The sequence below is a fragment of the Ranitomeya imitator genome, chromosome 5 (assembly GCF_032444005.1).
Source record: "Ranitomeya imitator isolate aRanImi1 chromosome 5, aRanImi1.pri, whole genome shotgun sequence".
Classification (NCBI taxonomy): domain Eukaryota; kingdom Metazoa; phylum Chordata; class Amphibia; order Anura; family Dendrobatidae; genus Ranitomeya; species Ranitomeya imitator.
The window spans coordinates 344,369,208-344,384,573 of record NC_091286.1 but is presented as its reverse complement, the minus strand read 5'-3'; the positions used below and the strand labels follow the sequence as shown (position 1 = coordinate 344,384,573).

General features: G+C 43.6%; 1 protein-coding gene across 1 annotated transcript in view; it reads right to left on the bottom strand.

The window, feature by feature from the left end:
- The window catches only part of ME1 (malic enzyme 1), a 484,969-nt gene that overhangs the window by 215,438 nt on the left and 254,165 nt on the right, over window positions 1-15,366 (bottom strand). The window contains exon 6 of the mRNA XM_069726431.1: window positions 7,351-7,454. Coding sequence (XP_069582532.1) covers window positions 7,351-7,454 — 104 coding nt within the window. The remainder of the gene's footprint in view (window positions 1-7,350; window positions 7,455-15,366) is intronic.

Genomic DNA, 15,366 nt, shown 5'->3' with positions numbered 1-15,366 from the left:
GAGGGCGTGTTCACAGCGCTGGTTCTTCCTCAGCTTTACGTTGGTGGCGTAGTGGCGTAGTGGTGAACAAGCAGCGCGACTTTGGTAAGTTATTTCTCAGCATAGGTGGGGAATCGGGGTACACTACATACACTATAGGAACACACAGCGCAGGCCCTATTTAACAGTATTTATAGCTCAATCTCAAAAAACGGGGGTGACAGGTTCCCTTTAAGCAAGTTGAAGATGAAATGATCTCTAAAAGGCGCCTAAAGTTAAAAATGACACATTTCCTTTGTATTTTAGGTTAAAAAAACATACATTGTCTTTTTTCTTTTATTTTAAAAATTACAAAAAGGAAAATGGGCTAATGCAAATATTAGGGCACCCTTGGAGATTTGTGCGCTCAAATAACTTTGACCAAGATTTCAGACCTCCAAGACTTCTCCAGAATATCCCCCATCCTCTGAAACTCTTTGCCCCAACACGTCCGACTATCAACCACAGTCGGATCCTTCAGACGGAACCTGAAAACTCATCTCTTCAGGAAAGCCTACAGCCTGCACTGACACCGCTGCCGCCTCATCACTATCGAAGCTACCGCCTCACCAACACCGGAGCTCCTGCAACCCTCAACCTACTGTCTCCTTCCCCATAATCCTGTAGAATGTAAGCCCGCAAGGGCAGGGTCCTCGCCCCTCTGTATCAGTCCGTCATTGTTAGTTTGTTTACTGTATGTGATATCTGTAACTTGTATGTAACCCCTTCTCATGTACAGCACCATGGAATCAATGGTGCTATATAAATAAATAATAAAAAAAATAATAATTGACCTGTTAGGGTTATGGCTTGTTTGCTATCATCGATAGGAAAGGCAAAGTGATGCAAATTTCTCAGCTTTAACAAAACCCAACCTCCTCTGACTGTGTGCCAAAAAACAGCAGCCATGGGTTCTTCTACGCAGCTGCCTGGCAAATGGTGGAGGCCCACAAAGCAGGAGAAGGCTATAAGAAGATAGCAAGGTGTTTTCAAGCTGCCCTTTCCTCAATTCAAAATGTAATTAAGAAATCGCTGTTAACAGGAACAGTGGAGGTCAAGATAGGGTCTGGAAGACCAAGCAAAATTCAGTGAGAGCTGCTCGGATTGCTAGAGAGGCAAATCAGAACACCCTCTTGACTGCAAAAGGCCTTCACAAAGATGTAGCATACTCTGGAGTTATGTTACATTGTTCTACTGTTCAGAGACACCTACACAAAACATTTTGGAAACAAGTCCTGTGGACCGATGAGTTTAAAATAGAGCTCAAAGGTTTGTTTGGAGAAAAAAGGGCAAATCATTTCAGAAAAAGAACATCTATCCAACCATTAAGCATGGGGGTGGACCAATCATGCTTTGGGGTTGTGTTGCAGCTAATGACATGGGGAACATTTCATAGCTAGAGGGGAAGAATGCATTCAATTAAATTTCAACAAATTCTTGATGGAAACATAACACCATCTGTAAAAAAGCTGAAGTTGAAAGGAGGATGGCTTCTACAAATGGCTAATGATCCTACATTGGCCCTCAGACTCCCCTGATCTGAACATCATTGAAAATATGTAGCAAAACCTCAAAATGCATGAAAGACAACCCAGGAATCTCAGAGAACTAGCAGAATTTTCTAAGGAAAAATGGCTGAAAATCCCTCAAACATGAATTAAAAGAGTCTCAGCTGGTACTACTACTAGGTACTATCCATGCTGGGTGCCCAAACTTTTGCACTGGACCATTTTCCTTTGTGTAATTTTTAAAATGCAAAGTATGGAAAAACATACCGTATATACTTGAGTATAAGCCGACCCGAGTATAAGCCGACCCCCCTAATTTTGCCACAAAAAACTGGGAAAACCATATAGTGCTCTGCACCGTTTATTATTTCCCCATATCTGTGCCATATAGTGCTCTGCAACGTTCATACTGCCCCATAGCTGTGCTATATAGTGCTCTGCACTGTTCATTATTTCCCCATATCTGTGCCATATAGTGCCCTGCACCGTTCATACTGCCCCATAGCTGTGCCCCATATAGTGCTCTGCACCGTTCATACTGCCCCATAGCTGTACCATATAGTGCTCTGCACCGTTCATACTGCCCCATAGCTGTACCATATAGTGCTCTGCACCGTTCATACTGCCCCATAGCTGTACCATATAGTGCTCTGCACCGTTCATACTGCCCCATAGCTGTACCATATAGTGCTCTGCACCGTTCATACTGCCCCATAGCTGTGCCATATAGTGCTCTGCACCGTTCATACTGCCCCATATCTGTGCCATATAGTGCTCTGCACCGTTCATACTGCCCCATAGCTGTGCCATATAGTGCTCTGCACCGTTCATTATTTCCCCATAGCTGTGCCATATAGTGCTCTGCACCGTTCATTATTGCCCCATAGCTGTGCCATATAGTGCTCTGCACCGTTCATTATTGTCCCATAGCTGTGCCATATAGTGCTCTGCACCGTTTATTATTGCCCCATAGCTGTGCCATATAGTGCTCTGCACCGTTCATTATTTCCCCATAGCTGTGCCATATAGTGCTCTGCACCGTTCATTATTGCCCCATAGCTGTGCCATATAGTGCTCTGCACCGTTCATTATTTCCCCATATCTGTGCCATATAGTGCTCTGCACCGTTCATTATTTCCCCATATCTGTGCCATATAGTGCTCTGCACCATTCATATTTCCCCATAGCTGTGCCATATAGTGCTCTGCACCGTTCATACTGCTCTGCACCGTTCATATTGCCCCATATCTGTGCCATATAGTGCTCTGCACCGTTCATACTGCCCCATAGCTGTGCTATATAGTGCTCTGCACAGTTCATTATTGCTCCATAGCTGTGCTATATAGTGCTCTGCACCGTTCATTATTTCCCCATATCTGTGCCATATAGTGCTCTGCACCGTTCATATTGCCCCATAGCTGTACCATATAGTGCTCTGCACCGTTCATATTGCCCCATAGCTGTACCATATAGTGCTCTGCACCGTTCATATTGCCCCATAGCTGTGCCATATAGTGCTCTGCACCGTTCATATTGCCCCATAGCTGTACCATATAGTGCTCTGCACCGTTCATATTGCCCCATAGCTGTACCATATAGTGCTCTGCACCGTTCATATTGCCCCATAGCTGTGCCATATAGTGCTCTGCACCGTTCATATTACTCCATAGCTGTACCATATAGTGCTCTGCACCGTTCATATTGCCCCATAGCTGTGCCCCATATAGTGCTCTGCACCGTTCATATTACCCCATAGCTGTGCCCCATATAGTGCTCTGCACCGTTCATATTGCCCCATAGCTGTTCCATATAGTGCTCTGCACCGTTCATATTGCCCCATAGCTGTACCATATAGTGCTCTGCACCGTTCATATTGCCCCATAGCTGTGCCATATAGTGCTCTGCACCGTTCATATTGCCCCACAGCTGTACCATATAGTGCTCTGCACCGTTCATACTGCCCCATAGCTGTGCCATATAGTGCTCTGCACCGTTCATTATTTCCCCATATCTGTGCCATATAGTGCTCTGCACTGTTCATATTTCCCCATAGCTGTGCCATATAGTGCTCTGCACCGTTCATATTGCCCCATAGCTGTACCATATAGTGCTCTGCACCGTTCATATTGCCCCATAGCTGTGCCATATAGTGCTCTGCACCGTTCATATTACTCCATAGCTGTACCATATAGTGCTCTGCACCGTTCATATTGCCCCATAGCTGTGCCCCATATAGTGCTCTGCACCGTTCATATTACCCCATAGCTGTGCCCCATATAGTGCTCTGCACCGTTCATATTGCCCCATAGCTGTTCCATATAGTGCTCTGCACCGTTCATATTGCCCCATAGCTGTACCATATAGTGCTCTGCACCGTTCATATTGCCCCATAGCTGTGCCATATAGTGCTCTGCACCGTTCATATTGCCCCACAGCTGTACCATATAGTGCTCTGCACCGTTCATACTGCCCCATAGCTGTGCCATATAGTGCTCTGCACCGTTCATTATTTCCCCATATCTGTGCCATATAGTGCTCTGCACTGTTCATATTTCCCCATAGCTGTGCCATATAGTGCTCTGCACCGTTCATATTGCCCCATAGCTGTACCATATAGTGCTCTGCACCGTTCATATTGCCCCATAGCTGTGCCATATAGTGCTCTGCACCGTTCATATTGCCCCACAGCTGTACCATATAGTGCTCTGCACCGTTCATACTGCCCCATAGCTGTACTATATAGTGCTCTGCACCGTTCATACTACCCCATAGCTGTGCCATATAGTGCTCTGCACCGTTCATACTGCCCCATAGCTGTACCATATAGTGCTCTGCACCTTTCATACTGCCCCATAGCTGTACCATATAGTGCTCTGCACCGTTCATACTGCCCCATAGCTGTGCTATATAGTGCTCTGCACCATTCATTATTTCCCCATATCTGTGCCATATAGTGCTCTGCACCGTTCATACTGCCCCATAGCTGTGCTATATAGTGCTCTGCACCGTTCATTATTTCCCCATATCTGTGCCATATAGTGCTCTGCACCGTTCATACTGCCCCATAGCTGTGCCATATAGTGCTCTGCACCGTTCATACTGCCCCATAGCTGTGCCATATAGTGCTCTGCACCGTTCATATTGCCCCATAGCTGTACCATATAGTGCTCTGCACCGTTCATATTGCCCCATAGCTGTGCCATATAGTGCTCTGCACCGTTCATATTGCCCCATAGCTGTACCATATAGTGCTCTGCACCGTTCATATTGCCCCATAGCTGTGCCATATAGTGCTCTGCACCGTTCATATTGCCCCATAGCTGTACCATATAGTGCTCTGCACCGTTCATATTGCCCCATAGCTGTGCCCCATATAGTGCTCTGCACCGTTCATATTACCCCATAGCTGTGCCCTATATAGTGCTCTGCACCGTTCATATTGCCCCATAGCTGTGCCATATAGTGCTCTGCACCGTTCATACTGCCCCATAGCTGTGCTATATAGTGCTCTGCACCGTTCATTATTTCCCCATATCTGTGCCATATAGTGCTCTGCACCGTTCATATTGCCCCATAGCTGTACCATATAGTGCTCTGCACCGTTCATATTGCCCCATAGCTGTGCCATATAGTGCTCTGCACCGTTCATATTGCCCCACAGCTGTACCATATAGTGCTCTGCACCGTTCATACTGCCCCATAGCTGTGCCATATAGTGCTCTGCACCATTCATTATTTCCCCATATCTGTGCCATATAGTGCTCTGCACTGTTCATATTTCCCCATAGCTGTGCCATATAGTGCTCTGCACCGTTCATATTGCCCCATAGCTGTACCATATAGTGCTCTGCACCGTTCATATTGCCCCATAGCTGTGCCATATAGTGCTCTGCACCGTTCATATTGCCCCACAGCTGTACCATATAGTGCTCTGCACCGTTCATACTGCCCCATAGCTGTACCATATAGTGCTCTGCACCGTTCATACTACCCCATAGCTGTGCCATATAGTGCTCTGCACCGTTCATACTGCCCCATAGCTGTACCATATAGTGCTCTGCACCTTTCATACTGCCCCATAGCTGTACCATATAGTGCTCTGCACCGTTCATACTGCCCCATAGCTGTGCTATATAGTGCTCTGCACCATTCATTATTTCCCCATATCTGTGCCATATAGTGCTCTGCACCGTTCATACTGCCCCATAGCTGTGCTATATAGTGCTCTGCACCGTTCATTATTTCCCCATATCTGTGCCATATAGTGCTCTGCACCGTTCATACTGCCCCATAGCTGTGCCATATAGTGCTCTGCACCGTTCATACTGCCCCATAGCTGTGCCATATAGTGCTCTGCACCGTTCATATTGCCCCATATCTGTGCCATATAGTGCTCTGCACCGTTCCTATTGCCCCATATCTGTGCCCCATATATGCTCTACACCGTTCATATTGCCCCATATCTGTGCCATATAGTGCTCTGCACCGTTCATACTGCCCCATAGCTGTGCCATATAGTGCTCTGCACCGTTCATTATTGCCCCATAGCTGTGCCATATAGTGCTCTGCACCGTTCATTTTTGTCCCATAGCTGTGCCCCATATAGTGCTCTGCACCGTTCATATTTCCCCATAGATGCTCCACATAAATCTGTGCCGCTGCTGCTGCTGCTGCTGCAATAAAAAAAAAAAAAGCCATACTCACCTCTCTTGATTGCAGCTCCCGGCGTCCGGTCCCGGCGTCTCTGCGCACTGACTGATTAGGCAGAGGGCGCCGCGCACACTATATGCGTCATCGCGCCCTCTGACCTGAACAGTCAGAGCGGAGCGACGCCGGGAAGATGGAGCGGCGCCGGGAAGATGGAGCGGCGCCCGGCGGCTGGAACGTGGACAGGTGAATATGACATACTTACCTAGTCCCAGCGATCCTGGCGCTCCCCGCCTGTCCCACGGTCTTCGGTGCCGCAGCCTCTTCCTCTATCAGCGGTCACCGTTACCGCTGATTAGAGAAATGAATAGGCGGCTCCACCCCTATGGGAGGTGGAGCCGCCTATTCATTTCTCTAATGAGCGGTCCCACGTGACCGCTGAAGAGGGGAAGACGCTGCAGCAACCGAAGACCGTGGGACGGCAGGGGGAGCGTCAGGATCGCTGGGACTAGGTAAGTATGCCTCAGCGCCCTCTCCCCCTCACCCGCCGACCCCACCGTTACCGTGACTCGAGTATAAGCCGAGAGGGGCACTTTCAGCCTAAAAATTTGGGCTGAAAATCTCGGCTTATACTTGAGTATATACGGTATATATATATATATATATATATACAGTACATATTGCCTAAAATACAAAGGAAATGTGTCATCTTTAACTTTAGGCCTTTTAGAGATCATTTCATCTTCAACTTGCTTGACTGTTCAGGATAACAATAATTTTGACCAAGGGGTGCCAAAACTTTTATATGCCAGTGTATATTTTCCTTTGACGCTTTGCTGCCTTCAGTCTGAATCTACAAAGTTCACATTCTAATAAAAACATGGAAAGCCATTAATTTTTGACTAGTACTATACAATTAGCAACTCAACGAAAAAGGACATAAATTCAAAAATGTATCATGCCGGTCATGATGAGGAGGTGAGCTGGAGTCAGAGGCTCATGATTCATTAGGAGGCATAGACCTTAATGATTCCGGCACATCTGACAAGCTTCATGCACCTCCATGTGCGCCTCGCCACAACTCCTTACTCTAGTCGGGTACTGATGTAATATTTGTGGCATAAGCTATGATGAATCAGGCTCTTTAACTTTATTGTAATATGCCGGCACTGCCTACCTTTCAGTCACAGCTTTCATGAATTCCTCCACAAGGTCATCATAAAGCTTCCCTCTCACTCTCTTGTGTCTTAGTCCGATGTAAAGAGGGTCCTGTAGTAATTCCTGTAAAACAAAAAGTTATTAATACCATTAAAAAAAGGCTCCACGGCAAACTAAACAAATAAGTGACAAAATACATGATAATGAAGTCAAATATTAGTAGCTTCTCCTATTGCACTCTCGGAAGGATCCATTATCAAGAGACTTTAAAAATGATAACAGTATGGGTTTAAAAGGAATCTTGGGGTATATGGATAAAGTAACATGCTGTAGATATTAGGTAATCATAAAGATCTTTAAAACTTACATAGAGAAAAGTTTGACCTTTTACAAATCCCGCAGACATTAATATTTTCCTAAAGTGAAATCATTACATTTATTAAACTGCGGGATAAGACGAAGTTACATCCTGTAATTTTCTATCATTAAAAGAACCGATAAATCTTTGTGGTGTATGTTTTTATTTGCATGGTCATCCCAGCCATAATGTCATGCTTGGTAGGGATGCTCTCATAGACAGGAATGCCAAAAGCATAATTGGTGCCTTATTTACTGAAAAACATTACAGATACATGCAAGTGGGGGTAAATTAAGCTGAATAATGATGAACAATATGTCATGTCCTGCGGCAATGTTCCATGACATTGGGTTTATAAAGTCCACTCCCTCGTAATAAAAATGATTGTGTATTTCCCCCTTATGCTATAAAGAAACAGATGTATAGGATGTGCCATCACCCTGTGATGGGGATAGAGTCTAGCTTCCCACGGAGCCCCATGGATCTGGAGAGTTCAGGTGACACAGTGCTGGTGTAGTCCTACATCCCCTTATTTTTCTTGCGAGTAGAACTCCTGGACAGACAGCTGTGAATAGGACTGTATTTATTTGAACGGGGCCAGGCTGCTGTTCCTGCCCAGCCTGGTGATGCTGGGATAAAACAGAAGAGGGACCATAGTTACTTTATGAGATGGAAAACCCAATTAAAATAACAATAAAGTGTAGGAGACTGTATTTATCTCCAGAAAGTTTGGAATACTATGAAGGATGTGAGTGCGCCGAACCATGTGATCAGCCTCATTAGGAATCTTTACATCGACCAAGAAGCAACAGTCCGAACGTAATATGGCAACACAGCATGGAACAAAGTAGAGAGAGGCGTTAGACAAGGCTACATCCTGTCACCATTTCTCTTCAGTTTATTTGCAGAACCTATTTTCAGGAAAATTGGATTTACCAAAAATCAATCAAAATTGCTGGACAAATCATCAACAATCTTAAAGAAACAGACGATACAGCATTGATAGCAACAAGTGTAGATGGAAAGAAGTACTTACTACAGAGTGTCAAGATGGAAATCTCCAACATCAGACTGCTATTCAACACAAAGAAGACTAAGATATTAGATATTAACTAATGTCAGGTACAACCAGGACACATATGAGATGGACGACGAGGAACTGGAAGTTGTGAAGGACTTCAACCTAATGAGATTGATGATAACTCAAGATGCATCGACGACACCGGAAATCAATAGGAGCATAGCTATGGGTAAATCAACACTGAAGTCACTGAACAAGGTCTTCAAATCGAGGTACATTATAATGGCGAAAAACAAAGATAGTATTCACTGGAGAAGGACATTATGATGGGAAGAATAGAGGGAACAAGGCGAAGAGGAAGACCAGCAACCCAATGGTTCAACATTATCAAGATGATGGCAGAGAAGACCCTGGTGGACCTATCTAGGCTTTCACAAGACCAATCTTCATACAGAGCTTTCATCCATCAATTTACCATAGCTCGAGATTGAGCTGAAGGCTGTTAAATAATAATAAAGTGTAAGTCCATGGATGTTATACTGTTAAATGTATTGTGCTCCATCTGTCTCCATTAACAGCCATTTCAGGCTACAAGAACTACTGTACATTTCTTGTCATTGGAACTACTGACGGGAAATAGAGAGAAATCCATGCCGACATTGATCACTTGCTTATCACCAGCCCTGACAATCTCCAGATAAATTTATATACATAATATTAGAAACTGTTTTTACAGAATGCTATTTTATAAGATTGTATACATTGCATGTTTAGTGGCCACATGAATCTGTAGTTTTATATAGAACCACAATGAATATTTGCTGTCAGCACCAGATCAGCTGCATAGGCATCTTCAAGCTCCTCTATGCAAAGGGGGCTAAATCCAGCCTTCATAAACTCTTTTTTTCATGTGTTTTATCCTGCTTACTGCTGTGAGACACTACAGCCTGATATCAAAATCTGCCCTTTAAATTGAATCGGTCAACAGGTTTTTGCTATTTAATCTGAGAGCAGCATTATGTAGGGCAGAGTGCCTAATTCAAGCAATGTGTCATTTACTAGTGTGTGTTGTAGGTTCAATACAATCAGTATTTTATCAGCAGGAGATTATCACTGCAAGACTAGATCTCAAGTGTAGGCCAGTTGGGATAATCTGTGTATCCCCACCCCCACCACTGGCAGCTTGCTGACAATGCACAGTGTAGAGCTGAAGATGCCAATCAGTGGTGTGGGCGGGGTTATGTAAGCAGGTAATCAGATGCAACAGTGCAAAAGATGAGAACACTTAACCGAAGATTATTAGCAGGTTTGAAAAATTATTGAAATACAGTGAAATGATTTACAGTGGTAATGTATACCCCTTTTGAGAGTGGAAGCTGATATAACAATTTTAACAATAAAGCTCTATCACACAAGGCAATAAACGATGATGATGTGTGATGGTGTCTCTGTCCTAATACCCTGGCTTATAGTGCTCCACAGTTAGTCTCATCACAGCCGTCACTTAGTCAGTACATCGGTAGAAAGCGTCTTCCATACGTCTGTCCTGATACAGGTTCAGCCATCTACTCCAATCCTTCTTTGCCCTCCTGGGCCTTTTATTATTCCTAACTTAGACACAACTATCACCTGACCTGGTGTCTCCTGCAGACTCTTCCTCCAGGGCACAAGCAATTTCCTCTACAGTTCCTGCTAAATGCAATTCTCTCTGCTTTCCATACTCCTATAGTCTTTGACCAGCAGATGGCGGTGTTTGCTTGCAGACACTCTGTTAGGCATTAATTGTGCGGGTCTTCCCACGCTTCCATCTAAATACAGCTATACACATCTCAACGTTCTGACCACTGAGAAAACAATGATTCTATCAGATCTTCACTAAGCAGTCTGGTGCGAGACTCTCTGTCTCTACATTATTCTGCTCTCAGATTACAAAGCAAAAACCTGCAGACAGATTCCCTATAAATGTTCTATTTTTAATTTTTAAAGGAAAATAGAGGACACCACAAACCTTTAACAACAATTACTATGAAAAATGTGCAATTGTTATAAAACTATATTGATAGATTATTATATCTCCATGACCCATGATGTTTCTAGTCTGCTAACAGTTAAGAAAAACAAAAGCAACAAGGCTATGTTCACATGTTGCCTTTTTTCTAATTGTTTTCTGCAAATTAAAAGCTGTTTTTTACATACCAGAAAAACTTATACTATTGCAGAAATCTCATTTTTCTGACTGAATTTGAAAACTGCTTTTTGAAAACTGCAAAATGTTAGTTTTTTTTCAGCATTTTTTTTCAGTGTTTTTCATCCTTAGAAAGCAATGAGTAAGTGCAAAAAAAGCAGCAAAAACACAGCAAAAGGCATTGCCATAGGCTTTTGCGGCATTTTTAGTGGAAAAAAGCATGTACAGCAGTATGTAAACCAATTTATTTTTGTGATTTTTCACAAGTTTAAACCATAAAGTCTTGCTGTTATCACAATTAAATTAATGATATGTGTAAAAGTAAACAATGCCCGCCCAATGTAGGTAAACTATGCCTGACCAATTCAACTTGCATTTGCGATTCTGTATTTTTTCATGAACTCATTTTAACTTTTTTTTTCAGAATAGACACTCTTTTGTACATATCCAAAAAAATTCCACTAAATAATTTGATTAAATTGCCCTTTTTTAAAAAAAAAATGTTTTATTGTTTGTCATATGTCTTGCACTGGTAGCCTAACATCTTGTATTGTTCATGCTTGTATGATGAAAGCAAAGTTAAACTTTGGGATTCTGAAAAACGCAGCAAAAAACACAGCAGAAACGTAGCAAGAAAAGCAGCACTGAAGCCAGACAAACATGATTTTTTCTGCAGTTTTTTGATTGACAATAGATCAGGTTTTGCTGCAGGAAAAACAGCAAAATAACAATGTGTGAACACAGAATAAGTGAGATTTATTAAGATACTAGATGGCAGCCCGATTCTAAAGAATCGGGAGTCTAGAATCCATATATACTTTATTTATTCAAATGTAAGAATAATACAATTAATAAATAATAGTAAGAAAGAACAAAAAATGGCTGCACTCACCAGCTCTTGACAATTCTTGTTATTTAAGGTACAGTTACACAGGATCCATGAACATGCTTATGAGGGGAGGGATGAAAGACATCAGACGACAACTTTGCGTGTTGTGGCAAATGCCACAACAACGGTTCTTTTGTATCTCTCCTCTGTACTCTTGATAGCACGCTGTTTGCGCTTATGTGCGGCATCAGCGGCTTTTCGCTCTGCATCATTACCATACTTTATATCAGACCTGATCTTACGTGCGCCATCAGCAGCTTTGGACTCTGTGTCATTAGTATACTTAACAGTATCCAGGCGCTTGCATCTATCCTCTGTACTCTTGTTAACACGCTGTTTGCGCTTACGTGCGGCATCGACGGCTTTTCGCTCTGCATCATTACCATACTTTATATCAGACCTGATCTTACGTGCGCCATCAGCAGCTTTGGGCTCTGTGTCATTAGTATACTTAACAGTATCCAGGCACTTGCATCTATCCTCTGTACTCTTGTTAACACGCTGTTTGCGCTTACGTCCGGCATCGGCGGCTTTTCGCTCTGCATCATTACCATACTTTATATCAGACCTGATCTTACGTGCGCCATCATAAGCTTTGGACTCTGTGTCATTAGTATACTTAACAGTGTCCATGCGCTTGCATCTATCCTCTGTACTCTTGTTAGCACGCTGTTTGCGCTTACGTGCGGCATCGGCGTCTTTTTGCTCTGCATTATTAGTATACTTTCTATCAGACCTAATCTTACGTGCGCCATCAGCAGCTTTGGGCTCTGTGTCATTAGTATCCTTACTATTAGAGCTCATGTTGGCTAAGCTAAACAGCTTTAAGCGTGGTGGTGGCAAACAACAGGTTAATAAGAGGCAGTGTCAGGTAGTAGGAAAATAGCCAGTTAATAATAGGCAATAGTTCTTTGCAGGAATGCAGATATTAATAAATAGGCAGTTTATATTGCAGAGAAATTGTTGGGCAATAATGGACAATGTCCTTATGTGGCAAATAATAGAGCAATATACCCAATGTGGCAAAGAAGAGGTTAATAAACGGCAGTCTCTCAGTATAACAGTCAGTGAATAATAGGCAGTATATGGAGAAAACACCAAACAAAAGTTCAAAATTGGTGTGAAAATGTCACTGAACCACTTCACAACTAAATATATATAGTTTTGGTAAATGGTATTATCATTTTTTTGACGAAATTCGGCAGGAGCTTGAAGAGCAACGTCACTGGGCCCGCCTCCACGCAGTAGAAACTTGCTGTGAGGTAAAAATTCAAAAATCACACCAAAATGGCGGGCGGAGTGTGTCACAGTACGGCACGTTTCTGATTGGTCGCTCGCAGCAGGCGGCAACCAATCAGACACTGGACACTGTTGACGTCACTTATCTCCGGACATTAGCTCCGGACATTAGCTCCGGACATTAGCTCCGGACATTAGCTCCGGACATTATCTCCGCACATTAGCTCCGGACATTAGCTCCGGACATTAGCTCCGGACAAAGCCACGGAAGTTGGCACAAATTGCAGGAAGTAGTATTCTAGGCAATTAATCTCCGGACATTAGCTCCGGACATTAGCTCCGGACATTAGCTCCGGACATTAGCTCTGGACAAAGCCACGGAAGTTGGCACAAATTGCAGGAAGTAGTATTCTAGGCAATTATATATTAGATTTGCGCCATTTTTCAGGAGGAAACAAAATTACTAATTTTGGCACACAGTTCAGTACATAATTGTTTAGTGCAAAAATTTGTGGCTGATTTATATTTTACTCCTATCTGTATACTTTTCTTTAAAGTTGATGGGGCTTGGTGGAAGGGGTCATGATCAACTACAGCCCAATCTTTCTTTCAGAAAATGGAAGTGACAGTAGAAATCTGTGCCAGCTCACAGCTGCTATAGATTTCACTTTCTGACATGAAGACAATATGTTTTTTTAAATGGCATGTGCCCAATGTAGCAGAGGGTAGAGATGGTAATTGGGAGAGAAAGCTGGAACAGAGTGGTAATAACAAAGAAAACAGACACACGCTTAGGCTGGTTTCACACTTGCATTTGGCTGGTCTGCGTGTAAGAGGGTGAACTGTAGTCCCACTGAGAGGGCACTAGGACCCTGTGGTTTTTGCCTGTTGCAGCAGAGGACAGACCTCCCAGAGACAATGTGTGCTGCGGGGTGGGGTCTAGTGTCTCGAGTGTAAAGTGAAAGTAGGAAGTGAGAGCTGAGAGAGAAAAGGCGGGAAGAAAAGGAGAAGCTGCTGTGAGATCTTAAAAAGAGACTGTGTGGATTTACTGCAAGTGTTTTTGGAGGAAAAGAAGCTTTTGAGAGACTTTTTGTTGCTAACGTTCCCCTGGAGAAGAGCTAACCTTTTGTTTAACTCTGTGAGAGACTTGTGTTGCTAACGTTTCCTGGAGAGGAGCTAACCCTTTATCTAAGAAAAGACGGAGACTTTGCTAAGAACCCAGTACGAATTTGGAAGTCTGTGGATTCCTTGTGCATTGAGTGGAGGAACAAGTCTGGACAGACTGCTGATACAGAGACGGACGGATTGTCGTGGAACCATTCCTAGGAGCTACAGAAGCAGAGACTACATCGTGAGACCACTAACTAAGTCCCCGGCGTTTGGGCTCGGCATCGGCCGACAAGACAAGAGGAGCTTGCTGTAACTTATTGGCGCTGAAGATATGAACTGGCTACAGCCTCTGCGGATTCCTGCCTGAGAGGAAATCCATCTCAGAATACGGTACCATAGTTATAGATACCCGGGTATCTCTGCTCAGAGTGTTAAATTGTTACTTTAGAGGTGTATCTTATATTAGAGTTGTGTAAGTTATACTCAATGTGCCATTCCAGGGGCTCCCTTAACAACACTACATTCAATTTACACTTGTTCCTGTTTTTAGTTGCTTGTTAGGTAAATTTCTTACTAGTCTGTTGTAGTACACAGTTCTCAGGAGACCTTTGAGTGGCACAGTGATTTCAGCTGCTGCTGAATTAGTGTATCTTTGGGGTGCATCTGCCTTAATATTCTCCATATTACCTTGATTAATTTGCCTTTGAGTAAATACCGTTGGAGATTTCTGCCTTGGTCTTGGTTTGTGACTCACTGGATCTTATTCGGACCTCTGGTCATTACATGCGTATGGCTGCGTATATCCTCCCTTAAGTTCTGCCTACTGCATGCGTCCTGTGTACCTATCTTTAACATTGGGTATGCAGGGACATGCGTTGTATGCGGATGCGTCAGCATGCGGCATTTTGAACTGCCCGCCGTCCGCACGGGAATGAAAAACGTTGAAACCAGCCTAAGGGTGTGTTGGGTTAGGGGTGTGGTTAGGGTTGGGATTAGGGTTAGGGGTGTGTTGGGGTTAGGGATGGAGTTAGTATTGGGGGGGGTTTCCACTGTTTAGGCACATCAGGGGCTCTGCAAATGCAACGTGATGCCCGCAGATCATTCCATCAAAGTCTGCATTCCAAAACGCCACTTCTTCCCTTCTTCCGAGCCCGACGCGTGCCCAAACAGTAGTTTTCTCCCACATATGGGGTATCAGCGTACTCAGGTCAAATTGAACAAAAACTTTTGGGG